This window comes from Centruroides sculpturatus, unplaced genomic scaffold (assembly GCF_000671375.1).
Source record: "Centruroides sculpturatus isolate CEXI.00-Female unplaced genomic scaffold, Cexi_2.0 scaffold520, whole genome shotgun sequence".
Taxonomy (NCBI): Eukaryota; Metazoa; Arthropoda; class Arachnida; order Scorpiones; family Buthidae; genus Centruroides; species Centruroides sculpturatus.
The window spans coordinates 379,905-402,754 of record NW_019385076.1 but is presented as its reverse complement, the minus strand read 5'-3'; the positions used below and the strand labels follow the sequence as shown (position 1 = coordinate 402,754).

Here is a 22,850-nt window from a genome sequence, read left to right as displayed (position 1 = left end):
TGAATAATTCCGAAAGAAAGACATTTTGGTTATGTTAGAAAAATAGAAAACTCCAGAGTCAACGTTGGACGGAAGTCCCGATTATAAAGAAAGGGAAGAAAAATTACGTCTGGTGTATGAAGAATCCGAGGTGGTGCCCATCCAGTGTTCACGAAATAAAGAGAATCCCGGGTATTTTTATCTTTCCCTTTTTCTATCTACTTTCTCATATAATCTTCTACCCTCTTTGGTTATAAGTTAGTGAGTAAGAATTAGTTCTAAGTTTTTGTACACATACTATTGTCGCAAAATTATTGTACTGTATATTAAATGTCCGAAAAAGTGATATCCAAGCACATAAAAGGACTATCGCTGAAAAAAAGTTTGTGAAACTCATTGGGAAAGTAGATTTTCTAGCCTCGCTGCAGTTCGTTATTACCACTCTTCAGTTTGTGATACTATTCTGGATCTTCAGGAAGAAACGAATGGCCCAGCTGCAGCATCAGAGGCCTTGTCCCTAATTCAGATCACGAAGCAATTTGAGTTTATAGTAACAATAGTGGCTTGGTATGATATATTGTTTCAAGTAAACATTGTAAGCAAGGATATGCAGTCCGAAACTATGGATTTACCAAACACTACACAATTGCTAAAGAACTGCTACGAATTTGTAAAAGAGTACCGGCGTTATTAGTCTGCTGTAATAACAGCTAGGGAAATTGCTTTTCAGGCTGGGATAGATCTTATTTTTAAGTCAGTCCAATCCCGAAGAAAGAAGAGATTATTTAAATACGAGACTGTAGATGAGACACCAATAGATCATGAAGAATTGTTTAAAATAAACATCTTTTACCCTATGATCGATACAATTGAGAATGCGTTGGTCACTCGATTTACACAACTATCCAAATTTAATGATACATGGTCCTTTTTATACAACATCAAAACAATTCATGAAAAGTCAAAATTGGAAAAAGCCTGTGCAAATTTAGAAATAAGTTTAACAAATGAAAAAAAATGTAACACACCTGGTTGTGAATTGGTTGAGGAACTTTTACACACGAATCCATTGTTGAAAGAGCTTGAATCATCAAAACCAATAAAAGTTTTTCAACTTATTAAACAAAATGATTGGCAGGATATATTCCCGAATGTGTGAACAGCACTTCGAATTGTGCTGACCATACCTGTAACTGTCGCTAAAAGAGAACAAAGTTTCAGTACATTAAAACTTATTTACATTCAACTATGTGTCAGGATAGACTGTCAGATCTAGCAATTTTATCTATCGAAAATAGTATTGCCCAAGAATTAAATTATTCTGAATTAATAACAACATTTGCAAGTGCAAAAGCAAGGAAGGTGGCAATGTAGGCTTTTTATTTTATTTTATGTCTTAATTTGTTTCAATTTTAAATTAATTTACAATGTAAATTTAATGTCTTTTGCGTGATGTGAGCATTATCTGTGCCATAGCAGCTTAATTAATTAAGTAAATATTGTTATGAATATTGCCTTGTGAAAGAAATATTTGTTTTTTTTTTTCACTGTTATTGTTCCTCATCCATACTAGTACTATGCTATTGATTTTACACAAGAGTGAGCTGGGTTGTGAGAATATAAAACATGATCCTGAAATGTGTGCTATATCTATATCTCCATAATCTAAAATTAAAAGATTCCATTGATGAAGGGGGGAAAATGTCAACAACTTTCGATACGTCTGAATTAACAAGGGTCAAGTTAACTCTCCATTTACCATCGTTATTGTTTCTCATCCATAATATTACTATACTAATCTTTCAGAGTTATTAATAATGTGAAAAATGTACGTTATCAGTTTAGTCTCTACAGGGGGGCGCTACAATGAGATCTCGCACCATCTAAAAACCTGGCTAGGACCACCACTGTTTATTAGTACAGTAGAGAGTCGCTTATACAAAAGCCGGTTATCCGAAACGTCAGTTAACTGAAAGCATTCCAGTCGGCAAATTTAAATTTTCGCTAGTGCTGTGGTGCTGCAATCTTTGGCTATATCTTAGGCTATTCCAATATTTTTTTTGTTGGTGTGTGTGTTTTAGTTGGCAGCACTGGCACTTTTATGCAGTGTTTTTTTGAGGACTGTGTGTCGTGCTGAATTGAACGTTTTTGATACTAGATTAACTTCTAAAGTATAATTTTTTTTGTTTTTATATTTTTCAATATATTTATTTTGTTTGCAAAAATAAAGAAATAATTTTTAACGATACAATAGCCACGATTATTATTTTAAAAAGTTTACATTAGGCTTAACATCGACAAAAATTCAACATGAAGCGACATGAAGCGACATGCAACGAAGAAAAATTTCAACACGGGATAGGTTAATATATTTTTTCGTACATAATCAGTTATCCGAACAACCTCAGTCCCCAATTGATTTGGATAAATGACACTCTACTGTACTGAGTTCTAAAAAACTACCAGGTCCAGGTACTCAGTACAATGTAAAAAGAAAAAAAATCCAAGCTGAGAATACAGCAGATTATATTAATCATTTTTTAAATTTTAGTTTCAATTTATATAATTAGTTTAATTCTATTGTAGACAGAAATGTAATACTTCTATCTACGACAGAATCAGAGTTAAACCTATAAACATCTGCTGTAAGACATTTAGTTGTCACAGATTCTTTCAGTTAAGTATCATTGTTTTCAGTATTTATCTAATATAATGATGCTACATTGGCTCACTTATTGATATAAAATATTTGAATATCAGTAGATGACATTCGGCCAATCTTTCTTCCCGAACAGCTGTTACAAGGATTAACCTTCCAGTTAGGTTAGGCTAGGTAACTTCTTACAGAAAAATAAAATAGTACATTCAAATTCAAAGAGGGATATTGAATATATATTTAAGTACTACATTTCACAATCACATGGCCATGTAATTAAGGTGTCAATTTATTGCTTTGGGGATCTGGAAACAAATCATAGATAGGTCAAAAAATCTCAGAAATTTTTTGAAGGTGATCTATTGTGGATATGTCAAGACCCATTTCTCACTAACTGAACAGCTAGAAAATGAAAGACTGGGGTTGGAAAGGTCCACAGTGGGCTTGATATATATATAAAGCATAAAGCCCTCTTAGTGTTCATAGGATAGAAAGAGGTTAAAAAGTATAACATCTAAATGGGCTGCAATTTGAAACAATTGTAGACCTATAAATTCCCACTATCATCTATCTGTCTGTTCATGCATCTGTCCATCTGTCTTTCCTTAATCTCAAGAATGGAGTTAGATAGATGAAATACAAGACAAGATATGGAAACCTTAGGGGCAAGAGGCCCCAACTATATACAAACATCAAATGCAAACAGGAAGTCACATTATTTCAATTCAAAAGTTTTTCCCTGAAAGATGACTGGCATGACTGTATTGTTAAAGGAAAAAATATGATGTACAGAGGCAAGCCACTACTAATTTGAGGTGGAGAACATATATTTTAAATAAAATATATTAAAAATATGATTAAAAATTTGCACCACATTACATTAAATAACAGTGTTTTCATTTTGTCTTGCCAATAATTATTCTTTATTCGATTTTTAAACTATTTATAGTTAATTAAGATTACCCATCGCGCACTGCTGCGATTTCAGAAGAAATGAAATTCAAGCAAACTCGTTATAATAAAATTCAATTTACAATTTATCATTTTTATTGAAACTTATTATTATTATGTTATTATTATTATTATTATTCATTTTCATCGGGAAAACATTTCAAAGTGTCGTTTCAATTCTATTTATTTATTGGAGTGCTTGTGGATACACAATATTTTTTGTTTTTCTGTCTGGTGCGTACATGAATAAATCAGAAGGTTTTCCGACATGTGAGTTGGCCACATACAGTTGTCCATGTGAGAAGCACGGTTTCTCCAAATCTAGCCCACACACTTGCAGTGATTGTTAGAAGTGCGATATTCCCCATTTTTATATATATTTTTTAATCCTTTACAATTTTAATTATTTAATTGCTCCTTCCTCTCTTCTTTGGCATGTTGTGAAATTTCTGATAGTTGGATAATAAACCATTTTATTGTAATTTGTCTTATTAAATTATTTTGAGTTGATATAAAAATTTGGAAAAGGGGGATCCCTAGATCAGTAAAATAGGTGAATTTCCTCCTACAACTTCGGTTATTGTTCGGATAAAGTTAAGGTTTTAACAAAGTTCAAGCGAATACATAATTAGCAAAAAATAGTTGAAGTAAAGCGATTAAACAAAAATTATTACAAATATCATAAATAACAGTTCACAAATGCATATATAGAGATATTTTTTGAAGAGGGAAAATGGTCTTCACAATTTGAAATCGATCAAACTCATGATGAAATGCTCGTATACACTCGCGCCATCTATCGTAGGATAAATGTACTATGCCAGAAACCTTTGCAGGAGTATATTAAACAACTTCCCAAAGTTTTATGGCAATTGGATAAACGGTGTGGTAATGCATGAAGGACATACAGACAGACATACATACATTTATTTTTATATATATAGATTATAGTTCTATACAGTTTTATATATATACTGTATATTATTTATTATCATATTGATATATAATATATATATATATTATCAGTTTTATATATATATAAAGCTGATGTGTTGTTTTGAAAAGTACTGTAAATTGTAACATAAATGTGAGTGCATTGTAAATCAACGGGACAACCAAATGGCATACTTTGACAACTGCCTATTTATCTTGGTTTATTATCTTTTTTAACAATTCTACCCCATGAGTGCTAAGTATCTAATACATCCCTATTATAAAGATATTTTAATCATACCTATCATGGGTTTAGCCAACGCTATTAGGCAGCCAAATGTTGAAGGATGGAGCTCAACATACCTAAAACAGATCATGTAAGAAAAATTCTTAAGATTCCCACCCAAATCCAAATCTCCCAGGTTAATGCTCCTACCACCTCAGCAACTGCATATTTATTTTGGAAGAAATAAATATTACCCAAAATTTATTGTGATTAAATGCAAAATCGAACTATATTTTCATACTATTCTCCCCCTTTCTTAATGTTATCAACTACTGTAGCCTATTTATTTTAATTAGATTATAAAAGAAATGTAACCTAACTCCAATATTTAAAAATAAAAAAGATGAAAAATGAAAAGAAACAAAAAAGAATTTGCAAAATAGGAAAAAGTAATAATGTTAAAATTCAAGATGTGTGATCTTATTTAGATTAAATTTTTTGGAAGTTTCAGAATTAGGTTAATACATCTTGTTTTAAAAATAGTTGCAACCCAAAGATTTTCCTAAATGTTCTAATACCTTTCATAAAAAATCCTTTTACTTGATGGATATCTATCCTGAATTGTCAGAACCATCAAGGTATTAATTGTCAGTTCCTCCAAGAAGAATATCTAATGTAAAGATATTTAGTAACGTAAGAAATATGTACAAATAAAAAATAAATTACTTCAAAAATGTAGAAAAACTATTGTTCCTTCATTGTAATCTTCAAATATCTTCATTTTAAATGTTAAACTTAAAATTCAGTTATTATATAAAATTACAATAAAACTTGCTTTAATGTTTTTCATCTCTGTTGATTTTATTATGGTTATAAAAAATTAAATATGGCCTTCCAAACAATTATTATATACGTAAAATTATGCATTTTATGTAAAACCTTTTCTCTACATTCAGTGTAAAGTTTTTTTTTGGAATAATGAATATATTTATTAATAATTAAAATATTATTTACTTGAATGCCTTTTTCAGATAAAAATATAATTTCTACTCTATAGTATTTTATTGATACCCTTTTATCTTTTAACAGATCTAATGTTAGGTATAATTCCACAATAATTGACAGGTACTGAAAACACAGCCATTTATGCTAGGTACAGACTAATTTCTGGCACTTAGTACATCACTATTACTTATACTTTTTATTTTCATATTGGAATTTGTTTATTCTAAAGCTGAAGAGAGTCACTCTATGAAGTACTTAATAAAATAAAAAAACTGACTTTTAGAAGAGTGCTACTTGATATCTTTGAAAAAACAGAAATCTAGAATACAATGTGAGGAAAGATATAAATCTACTAATTTATATCTCATGTGAAACTTTTTTATAGTATTCAATATAATTATCTATTTCAATTAATGTTAATAATATATTATTAAATGTATTAAATGAAACAATTTTTTAATAATTCATATCTTAAAAATATGTATATGGAGATGTAAATATATTTTATTTATTCCATTAATAACTTACTTTAACTATCCATTCACTGTTAGCATGTGCCATTATAAACCTTTCTTCCCAGAAAAATGCTGAATCAGATCTTTTAATCTAGTAAAAAGAAAGACAGAAAATTAATTATTATTTCAATTATGCAAAATTATGTAAATATTTACTTTAATAAACTTTCAAAATGTAACATTAAATATATAAAATATTGAAATAGAAATTCTACTAGTGATTATAATTATCATTTATTTATTTACAGTCAAATTTCAGTTTTCAAACATAATTCATTCTTAAAAGTTGTTCTAAAATCAAAAAAAATTTCCCATAAGAAACAATATAAAATGGATTAATCCATTCCCGACCCCCAAAATAAAGCCTTTTTTTTTTTACTTTTTCAGCCATATTTCATACTAAAACTGCCTACAAATGCAATGTAATATTGTATATAATAAAATACTGTATTATATATAATAAATTTTTGTTACTTAATTTGACTTAAGCACCTTTAAACAAATTCTTGGAAGCCATTTATATTACATAAACATTAATTAATACAGTATTTATTAATTTAATTTAAATTCAACTGCATCATGTACCGAAAAATGGTAGTAGTATCTTTAGCACATGCACATTGAAATTAATTTAAACAGCAACATCGTTGCCAATTTGTATCATGACATATAATGACATGGGCAATCTCAGTGCCACTAACTTCTGAATCAGTAATCCTGTCACTGATTGGTCAGGCCATCAACATTCTTTGACAATGGAAGCATAAGGAGTTGACTGTCTGTGTCCCTCTAACCTGGTCAACTCTTGCTGAGTAGCTTGTTTTACAAAAGAGTTATTGTACGGCAACCAAGATAAATATGAATTCAAAATTCTGTTTGTAAACTGATTTGTTTGAAAAATGAGTTGTTCGAAAACTGAGGTTTGAGTATATTTTATTTTATACACAATTAGGAATTGCCATGATATCCACCTCCATTTAACAAAAAACTCCAACAATAAAGTACAATTAAAACAAAAAAAAAAAAAAAACAAAGAATAAAAATACATGATAAGTAAATATATGATATATGTTAATGTATAAATGTATCACAATTTAAAAATTCATAATAGACTGATGAGAGTAAACTATCAAAATAATAAAATTTAAAAAATATTAAAATACTTCACTTATTATAAAGATTGAACATGTTTTACATATATAATTAAAATAAAACAGTTAAAAAAATAAGATTTTAAATACTAACTGACCTAAATACTGAAAAAATTCTAATTAATAACAGATATAAAATATTTTGACATTTGGTTTTATAACAAATAAAACTTTCATGCAGTAAATGTTCACTAGTTTCACATTCTCTATGATACAATAAAAAATTGATCTGTGTGATATTGTTAGATGTAGTTGGGGAGTGAATATACAAGAACTGCAGATATTATTATTAACCAATTTATTAAAAATTTTAAAAATCTAATAAACTAATTTTGACAATATGTTTTAACTTATTTCTCAACAAATAAAGACAATACTAGTTGAATATACATATACAAATCTATCATTTTCTTAACACATAATTCATGATCAATATATATTCTGGGGCATAGATCTAAATCAATATTTTAGCATATCCAGTTATCCATTAATTTGTAAGAACAATTAGTTGTATGGATTAAAATAAAAGCTAACATAAGAAATAGTAAAAAGAAAAAAGTACCAATACATCTAAAAATTATTTTATTAGATAAGCAAAATCTATAAAATTAAATTTCCAGAAGCTAAAATTGTGGTTTACAACATATATTAAATTTGTCTTGAAAAAAATGTAATAAAGATATATACTTTATTAAATTTCATCTTTAATTTTCAATTGTTTGTTATGTGAAACTCACTGCTGAAATTTTAAAAATACTTTTGAAAGATTTTTTTTAATGTAGCTGTGCACTTCATATATTAAAGAAAGCTGATAGTTTTGTTTCAAAATTCAATATATAATTTTCATTACTTTAGGGTAAAGAATAAAATGAGAAGTAAAATGGAATATTGTAATACCTTGATTACATAGTAATTTTTTCTATAATATAAATATCTATTTCTTTCTGATCCATTAAAAGTCACATTAGCAAGAGTTTACAACAACATATCTACCAAATGAAAAAAGCTGGTAACATTATTACTAGACTTTCGCAGCATTTTTCACTTGTTTTCATCCCTAGTAATTGCTATCATTAACTTTAAGTCTTCAGATTGGTTTGAGAGATATTAAGGGTCTCCTATATTTCCCAAACTGATGGTCTGATTTTCCTGAAAATTTCTATAAACATTTCCTCAAATATACAAACCTCTCTGCAAAACTTCACAAATTTACGACAAAAAGAAGGAGTTATTATGCTTCAAAGTGAGTGAAAAAAATCATGCCCTCCACACACACACTGGTACATACAAAAAAAAATCCACAATTTTTTTGCATTTCTCAACATTTCAAGGTCTCGAGTCCAAAAATGTAAAAATTTTGGGAGTCATTTTTTTGTCCAATCATCATACTTTCATTCAGTTATATAACAGCCAGAAAAGGAAAAAATATTACAATTATCCATGAAAAGTTGCATGAACATATTTCATCTGAAAATATTTTCTATTTTATGAATAGTTTAAATAAGATTTTTATTAAATTGTTAAAATATAATAAAAACAATTTCAAACAATATAATTTAATAAATAATTAACTATTCATACCATCTCAAATTTACTTAATAATTTCATAGCATAAACTTTCTGTGTTGATTTATGCCTCACCTAAAATAAAAAGATTATTAAATTACTATTAGCAGTCATTTATAAATCAAATTACTTTATATATAACTACACACACATATATTGGATTAATTTTTTTTAATCAAGACAACTTATCAAATATAAATATAAAATCTGTAAAAACAAAGCTAATAAACTTGCAACTATCATTATAAATATTATGCAAAGGGTTAAAAATTCATTATGATTTTCTAAGGAATAATAAAATTTTTAAATGTATTTTATAGGTATTGCTCGATTAGGTTTTGTAAAATAACCTTAATCATAAATGGATTTCTTTTTCTAATCCTAATTATATTAAAGAGGAAAGAAATAAGTAAGTCTTTTAATTCCAAATTCTTTTTATTGAAATTTTCAATTGTCTTGTTTGCCAGGTAAGAGAGCAATGATTAAAAATAGAATGTTGAAAAACAAGAGTAAATAAAATAAAACTTTATATACTATACAAAATAAAAAATGGGACAAAAAAGCTGTACAATTCTACAAATTCAGAAAATTACTTCAAGAAAACTGCAACATAATGCAATGGTGAAAGTAATTCATTTGAAATGTGATCAAATTAACACATCTTATGAATTTCTGTAATAATTCTTAATTATTCATTATTTATAATGACAGTTAAATAATTAAAAAACTTATTTTACATTGGATAGAATAATGCACAACTACATTAATCTATTAANGTCAATCTTATTAAATTTTTTTGTTGTTAAATATTAAAATGATAAATTAAATTTTTCAGGATTTGAAGTATACTTAGTTAACAATATATTAATATTTAACTGTAATTTCTTATCTTCAGTTTTTATGACAGTCTATTCCTAGCAATCCATAGTGCCTTAGAGACATAAGATAAAGAGAAATTAAAGGATCAGAATTATTATTACATGACATCTGTTGATCTCACAAAATTGAATACTTTGGCAAGTCTTTGGAACCAAGGGTGCTGAGAAATCAGTGCTGTATCTGAATTAAACTTTTTGAAAATAATTATACTTACATCTTAAAAGAAAATTTTCAACATTTTTCATTCTGCGAAGAGCAGGATGGTCACAGTCCATCATCAGAGCTTGAACTGCATCCTAGTGTGGAAAATTTTCCATAAATATATTTTTTTTAAATTACAAAAATATATGAATAGTTATTATATTAACATTTGAAATGGAAAAATATATCCTATGGTAGATATTTATGTTAAGACATAGTATTATGATGTTTATGAAATTTATTCATTAAATCTATAATAACTTCTAATCTCAAATTTATAAATTGTATATTTTCAAAAAGTTTAAGTATGATAACTGTTTTATGAACATATATAGCTGATGATAAAAATATTGAGTGATCATAATTAAAGTATCCTATTTAATGCTGTCTTGAGAGATTTAACAGTCCAAATGCAACCAAACCTTGAAATGTTAAAAGATATTTCCTTAAAAAAAATTGGTACCAAAACTCATCATTATGGCACTTTTAATGCTGCAAGCAATAAAAAAAGCATTTTCCTTGGCCTAAGTACATATGTTGCAATAAAGTTCTCAGTATAAAAGTAGCCACAACTGCTGTCATTCTTATTAATTATGATGGCTATCAACTTGCTAGAATATGCATTTCTTATGAAACTGTTTTATGAAAACAACAACAATACTGCACTTCAGTAATTTCACTGTCCTAAGAATTTACACCAAGAAATAGATTCCAAAAACTCTAAGGAGAATGATCAAACAATTTGAAGAAATTTGACATTTGGTAGCTCAAGCTGGTCAAGGGCACAAACTTATCACTCATAAGTTGTTGAAAGATCTTATCACAGCTGTTGTTGAACAGTCATGTTGCAGATTTAATAGTGCATACACAGTGTCATGGCAACTGGATATATCCTGTGATAGTGTAGAAGGTACTGAGAAAATTTATGCATTGTTATCCATATAAGATCAACCAAAATCAGCAATTGCTTGTTGCCAATAGGAAAAACTGACTGATCTTCATACTGACCTTCTTTGTCAAAATAAAAGCAAACTTGTCATGGCCATAAAAAATCAGTAAAACAGTAAAGAGTAATTGTTGCATTTGGTCCATGGAAAAGCAGATTCCAGTGCACTCATCTAAAGTTACAGTCTGGTGTGGAATCACAGCCAGATCCTTGTACTATTCTTCTTCAAAGCAGCTAGTCCCAAATGTGCAGTGATAGCAAGAGATGCTCAACACTTATCATACTCCAACTGCTACAGCAACCATACATTAAGTCAACCTCTCTCAGGCAAGATGGAGCACATGCACATATCAAATGTTGTGTATAGCAGTTCTTGCAATAACCCATTTCATTGATAAGTGATTAGTCATGCACTTCTTACCATCTGGCCACCTTCTCTGGATCTTAATCCAAGATTTTTTTTGTTTGTGAAGACACTTAAAAAGCATGGTTTATCAAAAATTTATATTGCAAATTTGATAGTCTTGAAAGATAGCATCACACTGTATGTGAGAAGCATCAGAGAGGATTAATTACAATTGACTTTGAAATGCTATTCGTCATCAAGTTTTTCAAAATGGTAACTATATTGAACAGTATCTCTTCTAATCTGTGTATAGCATGAGTGTATTGTATAAATAAAATGTTTGTTACTTGCAGTGCCAAAATAGTGATTTTTGGTATAATGCTCTTTTTTATGACGTGTCTTCAGCTTCTGAAATGTCACCATACTAGATTTAGTTGTATTTGGACAGCTAAATATCATTCTCGACAGCATTGAATAGCGAGTACTTTACTTAAGATCACCTGGTATATTCATACAAGAGAATTAACAATGGTTTACTAAAAAATATGATTTTTTCAATATAATTATTTATTGTCATCAGATTTAAAAAGAAAAAAATTTTATTTAAAAATAAATACACTTCAAAAGATCCAATAATTTTAAAGAAAAAAACAGTTTAAGATGAAAATTTTACAAATTATAAGTAATTTAACATCTACTGTCATAAAATATTACCAATTTTCTGGCTATTGATATTCCAATGCTTTTTTTTAAATCCTTTTTTTTTAATTAATTAATGAGATTTTACATGAAATTCCTGCACTATCATTGGCCAATCACAAGTAGCATTGCTTGTAGAATAGGCTATTTACATTTCAAGAGGCAAGTCAATCTTATTAAATTTTTTTGTTGTTAAATATTAAAATGATAAATTAAATTTTTCAGGATTTGAAGTATACTTAGTTAACAATATATTAATATTTAACTGTAATTTCTTATCTTCAGTTTTTATGACAGTCTATTCCTAGCAATCCATAGTGCCTTAGAGACATAAGATAAAGAGAAATTAAAGGATCAGAATTATTATTACATGACATCTGTTGATCTCACAAAATTGAATACTTTGGCAAGTCTTTGGAACCAAGGGTGCTGAGAAATCAGTGCTGTATCTGAATTAAACTTTTTGAAAATAATTATACTTACATCTTAAAAGAAAATTTTCAACATTTTTCATTCTGCGAAGAGCAGGATGGTCACAGTCCATCATCAGAGCTTGAACTGCATCCTAGTGTGGAAAATTTTCCATAAATATATTTTTTTTAAATTACAAAAATATATGAATAGTTATTATATTAACATTTGAAATGGAAAAATATATCCTATGGTAGATATATTAACAGTTTTCAGGAAATTTGTCCAATGAAAAACAATTATAGAAATTTGTCATTAAATTACTTTCAAACTTGTTAGTAATAAGTAATATAAAATGTTTTATACTTATATATTATAACAATTTAAGAAACAAACACACACACATACATTAAAGAAAAATTAATATTAGTTAACGTCTCAACAAACTCAAGAACTCAAAGACAATGCATTAATGGAGATAAATAATAAACAAATACGTAACCAACACCTTAATAATCGCTGAGAGATTTTTATTAAAACAAACGTTTTCAATCCCCTCAATAGATCATCATCAGGCTAAATGGAATACTTCATAAATGGAACAACAAATTCAATTATAATATATAATATTATAATTGAACTTGATATATAATAAAATTCATATAAAAGCATCAAAAATGTTGATAATGCTTGTTAATGGTGTTCCAAACTAACTGTTGCCACAAATGCAAGTGCAGGGTCAACATCTTAACCATTATTATAATTATATACCATATTAACCATAAAACTATTATTATAATTATATGAGAATTGTAACTTCAGAAATATACATGCAAGTTAAGATATTAACTAATGCCATCATAAAAAAAACTATATAGAGTACAATTTTAATAAACATTTTTAAGAATGTGCTAGCAAGCCATTTCTATTATTTTATTTATTTATTTGACGTTTTAGACCCATTACTGCCCTGAGAGCACAAAAAAGGCCAGAACCAGAGAATATTGTGTTGGTTAGTAAAAAGCATCCCTAAAAGGGCTCTTAAGAAAATAACCCAGTCCCTTGTGAGGGTTCATATATTTACATATATATTTTATGTCTTAGATTTTATTCTGCATGTTATGTATTTGTTTATGCTATAATTACTTACATAAGCAGGGCAGAAAAGGCAAGGGGGGTGCTGGTGACAATTACCAATGAATAAAGTAAAATTATAAGAAAGTACAGTTCTAAGTAAAAAAGTACATCTACCACACAATCTCCAACAGATGTGTAGTCTTGTATGGCAGGTGACAAGCTGTTAAATCTCTGATTATACTTGTAGTACCTAGCTGAGAGCTGTGAGAAGGAGTTCGCAGCTCTTGGCTAGGTACTACAAGTATAATCAGAGATTTAACAGCTCGTCACCTCCATACAATACCACATCTGTTGGAGATTGTGTGATAGATGTACTTTTTTCACTTGACATGGACCATGGACTTTAGACACTACACTGTAAACTCCTTTCAGATTCAGAGGGCTTTGGCTGTGAAAATTCTTTCCAACATTTAAAGTTCCAGTAGTTAAGAAGTGTCCCAAGAAGCAATCATGTTCTTGTTTAGAACATTATAGGTCAAAGAAATGTTATGTTTTTTGTATCATATATACAGAACATGATAACACTTCTTGTTTCTTCTTAGCTACCATGTTATTTAATTCAAATTCATATGTTATAGACAGTTACATCAATGCATTTCCAACTATTTCGTTTTTGTTATTTCTAAAAGAAATCTGTAAAAACCACTTCTCATAAAGTATGCTATACATTGTTTATCATTTTCAAGGAGGCTAAAAATTATTGTTTCTTTTCCAAATTATGATGTTATCAATGCTTCTAAGCAAGGCAAGTCGGTAGATAAATTATAAAAACGAATTAGAAACTTCTTGTATTATAAAATATTGTGTTTCTGAATGATAACTTAAAAGACCCCCCTCTGACTAAAAACCAGAATTTAGCCAAAAATTCTGGTTTTATCCAAAAATTCTGACAAAAATATGAAACCCTGAAACTTTATAAAGTTTGTAGTTCCAATTATAAAAGATATTCTTTATAATATTAGACTCCATGTAAATCTGAACAGCACTAACACTAAAAACAAATTTTTAAGGATTCCAACAGATGATTTTATCTGTTGGAATCCTTAAAAATTTACTTTTAGCATTAGTGTTCTTCATAGGTCTGAGATATCATGTGATAGTCATTACCCAATTTCTGAAAATATAACTAAAATACAACACAATGCCTATATATGTTATAAATTATCACATTAGAACATAAAATGCTTATGTTGATATCTAATCACCAAATAATTAACATAGTTGTTAACAAATACTTGCTTTTTATGCAGTAACATGTATTGTACTGTACAATCTGCATGCTTTACCACAAACATTACATTTATACTATGCTGTGGCAAATAATACACAGCAATAGGGAGATTTGTTTTAAAAATGCAAACAATAATTTGAAATAAAAAACAAGGAATAAATTTCAATATGTTCTTAACAATGTCTTTAAAACTTCTATAAATTAGAGAATTGACTGACTACTGTTACTGATGTCATGAATACATGTTTAGGCTTTATACTATATAAAGGAGGTTTTGGTATAACATGATATCTCTTCCAGCAGAGCTATATTTGGTACACATATTCTATTTCTTGGCACTCAGACTTTCCAAAACATCTGCACAAGATCCCAATGTTCTAAAATATTGTATTTGAAATGAAACTTGAAACTTTCCCTCATATTGTTTTGTTAAAAACATTACATTAAGAGATATACAGTTTCAATTCTGATCTTTGTTGCAAAGATTTTCTTAATTATAATTAAAACTACACTCTCAATTATACTTGAGTTTATTTATGAAAAATCTTTCAACAAAGTGGGAATCCTTTATTTAAAAAAATTTTAACTAGGAAAACTTGTTTCTTTTTTAAATAGAGAATTCCAGCTTTGTTAAAAGATTTTTAATAAACTTGAGTAAAATTAAGAGTATAATTTTAATTATAGATACCAGTTTATTTACTTATAGAATAAATAATAAATAGTTATATTTACTTATTTTTTATAGAATCTACAACAGGCATGGCCAAGATGTGGCCCGTGTAATGGATTTGTGTGGCCTGCAATTAATCTTTCAATATTAGCTACTCAAGTCAGAATAGATTGCCTAAAAATTCTAATGCCTTAAAAAAAAAAAAAAAAGGCAACAACTCACTGTCCGCTTAGAGTTAACCCTCCATTACAAATCTCTTAAGTACAGCATAGAATGTTGATAAAGCATGATAATGTGAAAAATGTATCTATAATCTCTATGTACACTTTAGTCTCTACGGGGTGACAACACAATGAGATGAGATCTCGCACCACCTCAAAATCTTCCAAGGGCAGCCTCTGGTTCGGCCCGTGAAAAAAGTTTTCTTTCCAATTCGGCCTGGGGGCAAAAACTGTTGGCCACCCCTGATCCAGGATACTAAAAACCAAAAGATTGAAAAAATTACATCGAGGAGTCGTGTATGATTATTAGAACTTAACATTTCTTTGATATTCTATTATTATTATGTTTGGTTTAGTGAGTTATACTTGGTTGACACCAGTGGCTGTGTATTATGCTGGACCAGTATCAAAGCATAGTAACCAAAACAAGACAAAAATTAAATAAGTGTGTCAGTGTGTGTGTGTGTGTGTGTTTATATTCAGGAATTTCCTAACAATATGACATGTATTCAATATAGTGGCCTTCTGTAGTGTGATGCATGTGTTTCTATTCAATTGTAATGTTCTCAGGCTTTTGTAAAGTGTGTGTAGTATGACACCTGTAGAGGAAAGAATGACAGGTATAATAAGCATCCTATCCATCCTCCACAGATGCCTTATTTCCTAGGATTATTATTGTTATTAAATAATTTTATAATTTTATTTTTGTATAAATATTTTTTAATAATAAATATAGAAAATTAACAACAAAAACACAAATTAATATAAAAAAAAATTAATTTGCAGTTTTCTACTTTAATTTCATAACTGTAAACAATACAATTTACTTACCAACAGTCCATCGACACTGATTTCTGACCTCAAATCTGTAAGTTTCTCCTCCAGTTGGTGAAGACGTTTTATTCGATCCAAATCTTCTATTTTCTCCATGCTATAAAATAACTTAACCAATTATCTATCTCAAAATTACTTACAAGAAAATTTTTAAATATAAAATGTAAAATTTATTAAAGTTCTTAAATGAATAAATAAAATTTTAAAATATTTGGTAGATCTTAAACACGCATTAGTAAGCAAAACATTAATTTTATTTTGAAGATTAAAAATAATGTTTTGATCATTAAAACATGATTTTGATTTTTATAAAAAAAAAAAGACAACTTTTAAAAATTAATTTTTTTCAAATATATTTAAATTTAGAAAATGTAAATAATGTGATTCTATGAGTTAAGAAGTTATAAATTAAAATAAATCTGCTCCATTAGATTTATAAATTACAAATTATACAACATGTACATAAAGTAAAATTTATTAAAATAGTAAATTTAAATCATCTGTTATATTTTAATTATTTTTAATATATTACTGTGTATATGAAATAACTTTTTATAACAGCCTTAACCAATAAATAACTACGATATTAATAGAAGCAAGAGCAAGAAGTATTTGTTTCATCAACAAATTGTAAAAAAATAGTGCACAAATAAATAGCATTTAATATCTGTATTTATTAAAAGATATTGAAAAATATGCTAACATTTATCTAACATGAATAATTATATATTTGGTATGTATATTAATAAAATGCATTTTATGATATAAATATGTTATATTTATTTGGAGATATTGAAAAATATCTAATAGAAGTAAAAAGAAAACAAAATTTCTGTACATAAATATTAAATAGATGTATCGTGTTATCTTTGAAAAAATATAAACACCAAACTTTAATGACTTGTTGAATCTTACTAACCAAGTAATTGGCTATTAAATTATTTATTAGAATAATTTTAATAAATTTAGAGCAATTTAGTAAACAATTTTTCTAAATTTAAGTGTGTTAACACTTATCATATTAATCTTATCATTAATATTGAGAATTGGAACCTTTTAACTTTTACACAATTATCCTTTATAACTTTTTATTTCAGAAGAGTTTATTTTAAATTATCTAATCATTAGAATTATTAACAAATAGCAAAACTCCTACCTGAAGTGTGAAATATTTTTAATATTTATTAAATAACCAATCACAATAATTTAGCAAAAAACTTTCTTATCACTTCTGTAAGCATGTATAATTCAATTAATAAACAGAAAATTAAGCCTTTCTTTTCTATTAAGGATTAAACACTTACTTCTCAATATACAGATATAAAAAGTAAATTTTAAATGTGTTTTACACTAGACTTAATAATTGCTGTGCAGACTCATCAATAACAACTAATTATGTATCAAAGTATCAAATCATCTTACAATGCAATTAATTCATGTTTATATATTGATTAAATCAAATACAGTAGATTCTTGATAACTAAAGTGGAAGGGACAGAAAAAAATTTGAGTTAATGAAATTTCAAATTATGAAAACTACCATTATTTTAATAATATCTTAAATATCACAACACAAACAATATTAATTAGACTTAAATCTAATGGGGTAAGGCAAAAAATCTGGACTGTTTTTAAGCATAATATTTTATTTAAAATTGAACTAACTATTAAATATTATATATCATTTTATAAGAAATTTTATTTACAATAGTAAAGAATTAATGAACATGATCAAATGGCCCATGGTTGGTGATACACTGTAAGTTTGTTTCGATAGACTCGCAACTCCTTTCAATGGCCTCCGTGTCAATTTTGTTTTAAGTGAATGTCTGATCTTCTGACTGGTTGTCATATTCTTTGCTAACTAACCTTTCTTGTATACTATTTGTGCCAAATATCCAAAGAAATCACTGATTGGTCAGCATTGTGGTAGATTTGATAAATTATGTTTTTTGTGTACAAAAAGAATGTTTTTGGCTTTGAGAACTCCACGGCCAAATTTGCATAGTGAGATGAAGTTTTGTCAGACTAAACGATGAAACATTCATTTTGATAATGCTTGTTAAGAAAAGAGATTAGAATTTTCTTTAGGAATTTGTTTTGCAGCATGTCAACATCAATTGCAATGAATCCCTTCTTAAAAAATAGTTTCAAAACACCTGCTGGTGAAAGGGAATGTATAGCATGACTTTTGCTTTAAATTTTTTCTTAAATTTGTACTTCACTTTGGGAGATGCATGATTTTCATTGTTTGCATAGTAAATTTCATTTCCTGGCATTTGCATGCCAGAGAGAGAACTACTTATCATCCAAAATGAATATTTTGTACCAAAATTTGTTACGAGCTATCTACATTGCATTTGGATTTTGGTAATTTTTCAGCAGCATATTCTGGAGCCACCTCCTCTTCCTTTTCTTTATGCCCATCTTCTTTACATATATTCAATAATAATTGATCCTTTAAGCTGTCTCTATCTGACTAACTCCATATTTGTTGTCAAACATTTTGTGCTGTCTGTCTAACTGTTAAGTAGTATTAACATTTGTGATCGTGTTCAGTTTTATTAGTATTAAGTAGATATAAGTCTTCCTACTAACAGCCACTTAACACTAACTTCCACGCTTAGCTATTTATGGTGGCACTCAATTATTGGTGTTTGCTATATTCGGGTTTTCATTTAGACCCCTCGGGGGACTATGGTCTTACAGCCTAAAAACTGCACGTCAACTTTAAATTTAGAGAGTACTGTAGCCATATGACCTTTCTCTACTGTCTATCTCCTCTCCCTACTTCCTCCCCTTTCCCTTACCCTCTTTTTCCACTGGCTAAACACCTCATATAAGACCAATGTCTTTCTTATATGTATACATGCATGCACGCATGTATGTCAAACATTTGTTGCAATGCTCTTTGTTTTTTAGCATTTGTAACAACCAGCATTCTTTACAACATTTTAGATATTTCATACTTCTTTGAAATATACACAGTTGATTTGCTATGGCCTTCAGATGAAAAATTGCTGGACCACCAGCAATTTTTTTGAGTGGTTTGCTTTATTTTTGTACATTTGTACAATGTTAATGTTCTCTTTTGAAGCCATTTTTTTGATCTGACTCATGAATGTTTGAAAATGTCATGTGCTGTATTCAAGCATGTGTAATGAAATAATTTTTGGCAATAAGGTTTTAAAATTATCTTTTTGAGTTCAAAAGTTATGAGACAAAAAATCTGGACTGCTTTAAACAGTCCAAATTTTTTGTCTCACCTTGTTATGTATCTAAAAAATAATAAAGCATATTATATGTATAAAATAAAAAATTGACACTATTGGCAAAAAAATCTGTTACAATACAATAAAAACTAATACAACAACCACAAAATATTGGATAATCATAAATAAAACACAAATTAAACCAAATTCCAGTAAGAAAGGTATAGGATTTACCAATTAACAAGTTTTTCAACAACTTTTAGTTATCATCATCAGGTTAAACACCAGTATTTTAATTTTCTACATCACTATATCAATGACCAATCAAATAGGCCGTCACCATCCTTTAAAGATCAACATTCAATGTTATGTTCTATTTTCAAATGTGGTGCTCAACCTGACAATAATAGCTGAAAGCTGTTGAAAATATTTATCAGTAAATCTTACACATTTCTTACTGGAATTTGGTTTAATTCTGTTATACAAGTTGTTGATAATTCATTTCTCCTTGCTCAACAATGTTCTCAATGTTGTAGAGTGTATCAAAAGCACCTCGTTTAAAAATATATGTTTTTTGAAAATCCCTTAAAAGATCAAAAGCTTTCCCATGTAGGGTAAACAAGATATTTGTCCTGAAAGAAAAAATTTCTTTCTTCCTTATCTTTGTCACTTGTTTCTTTACTCTGGTAATAATATTGTCTTCAGACAGGTTATTGTTAACATTGAAAAAGAAACTTTCAAATGACAATTATTTTTCACTTGTTGCTGTAATGATATTGACTTGGTCTTCTTTTAGTCAATGGCTTCTGATGAAAATTCCAATTTGTAGAAACTATTAATAAATTGTTAATCAAAACTTGTTTTTGTAAAGAAATTTGCAATGGTGTTTTGTAAAACTGTTATAAGCTTTGTTAATTATTCACATTGCGTCTAAAAGGTTTACTCCAAACTCATGTGGTCTATTTTAATAACAAAATACATGTATTGTAAAATTTGTATCTTATCATGAATTAATGTTTTGAATGAATTCCTTGATCTAAAAATTGCAAAGCAGAATTTTCAATGAAACTGAATTTCCAAAGTCAAATGTCAGAATGTATAAATTCATGTGATGAGATATTCGAAATTTTAAATTTGAACTTTGGAAATTCGGTTTCATTAAAAATCCTCAGGCAGGCCTTGGTGAAGGCCGAAAATGTTCGAGTTTTCATTGAAGTGCTGTTACTAGATAAAAGGTTTCATTTGTATTTATTAATTACCCCAGCAATTTGTGAAGAACATAGTTACAATGCAAAGCAGAAGTTTTATCTTGCTGGTGATTCAGCTGATGATAAAAATTAAGCTTTTATAACTTTCAGAATGGGAATAGCATCAAATGTGCACTGCAATTCTTGATAAAAAGACTAATTTTCCTGTTTTCAGCAATCATGCAGGTGTCTAACTTTTCTAGCTTTGATGTCATTCACACTTTGTTATTTGCTGCATGCTGTATAGGCAATGTCTTGGCATTGAAGAAATATTGAGGCTTTAAAGATTTCCAATTAATAATGGTGGTTCTTCAATATCCAACATCTTTACTTCTAAAAGAAAGATCATTCTTTACTTTTTTTATCTCTATAACATTAATCATCTTTGAACACCATTGTTTTGTCTGGCAGATATTTAAAAGATAAGATCACTGTATTAATGTTGAAATCATCATCTTGGCAATTTCTAATAATAATCTTTTCAACCACTTCACACAATCCTCCTCTTATAATTTGTGATGAAAATAAAATTTGTGATGAAAATGATTTTCATCACAAATTTTCATCACAAATTTTATTGAAACTATTCCATGTCTCTTCTTAAATTTATACATCCACCTGTTGCTTATTTTGAATGTTATATGTCCTACTTGTTTCCCACATTATTAAACTTTTTCTCTAAAAAGTTTTCTATCAACAAGAATATTCTGGTCTCTATGTTGTACAAACCACTTCAAACATGTGCTTTTCAGTATCTGGATACTCACATTTACACTTTATATTTCCTGTTCTGTCTGATCCTGTTATTTATTGAAAATTTCCACAATACTCTCTTTGCTTTTCAGATACTTAAAGAGCATTCTCAATGAAATATCAAATTCTTTCACAATTTATGAGTTTTTCTTTTTACTTTCCTCTGTGGTCTTTATGACAGATACCTATTCTATCAAAAATATCTTTAGTTTATCTCTTCTTTGTCATTTCACTTGATCAACTGGTCAATGTCAACAATGAAAATGTCAAATGAAATTCAAACTTTACAGTAAAATTTATGCAGTATAATGTTTACTTTCTAAATACAGAGATACCTATCAGCAAACTCAAATTTGATTAGCCACTAACTTAGTATGTTGTCAAATCACAGATGTGTTTGTTACATCTTGAAATTGTCGATTTTAAAATTTTCAAAATCTAAAAACTTAAAAAATAACAATTTTAAAGCACTAAGATTTGATTGGTCAATTTGCATTTACGAATAAGATGCAACTAGATGAATGATAAAACCACTGAGCACTGTCACTTTGTCGTGAGTTCGTGCCTCACAACACTTGCCCACCAGTGGCCAAGAGTTTCTATTCCCTAAACACGGGGAGTTCCGTCATGGGTTTGCATCTTGCCAGGACAGGCTGGTCTTGTGGAGTTTTCTGAATTTTCTCCACATCTGTAACGCCTGAATATGGACCAGTTACCCTTTAAAAAATCTCCTGGAAAACAGATTGCCCAAGTGTTGCATTGCCATAACTTAACAAAAAAAAAAAAAACAAAAAACTTCAGATGCAAATCATCATTAAAATATTGAATTTTATGTTGTGCAATTATAGGCGTAATTTCATGCAATATCAATTTTGTGATATCATTATCTTTGGTGATAATATCAAGGCATTTTAAGGGGATTATTCCCTTGAAAATGCAAAGAAAAGCACACAAAATTAAATATGAAATAAAAATTTCCACATAATTAAATTTTCAATTAGCAAAATATGATCTTAAAACTATTTTGATTTATGGAAACACAAAATGCATTTAATTTATAAGAGTTAGCACAAAAGTAAAA

The 22,850-nt window shown here is 28.2% G+C and overlaps 1 protein-coding gene across 1 annotated transcript in view; it reads right to left on the bottom strand.

Annotated features, from left to right (window-relative positions):
- LOC111634293 (rho-associated protein kinase 2-like) overlaps positions 1 to 22,850 on the bottom strand; it is a 123,127-nt gene that overhangs the window by 87,488 nt on the left and 12,789 nt on the right. The window contains exons 4-7 of the mRNA XM_023379030.1: positions 16,555 to 16,654; positions 12,544 to 12,618; positions 8,998 to 9,057; positions 6,279 to 6,356 (exon numbers count right to left, since the gene is read on the bottom strand). Coding sequence (XP_023234798.1) covers positions 6,279 to 6,356; positions 8,998 to 9,057; positions 12,544 to 12,618; positions 16,555 to 16,654 — 313 coding nt within the window. The remainder of the gene's footprint in view (positions 1 to 6,278; positions 6,357 to 8,997; positions 9,058 to 12,543; positions 12,619 to 16,554; positions 16,655 to 22,850) is intronic.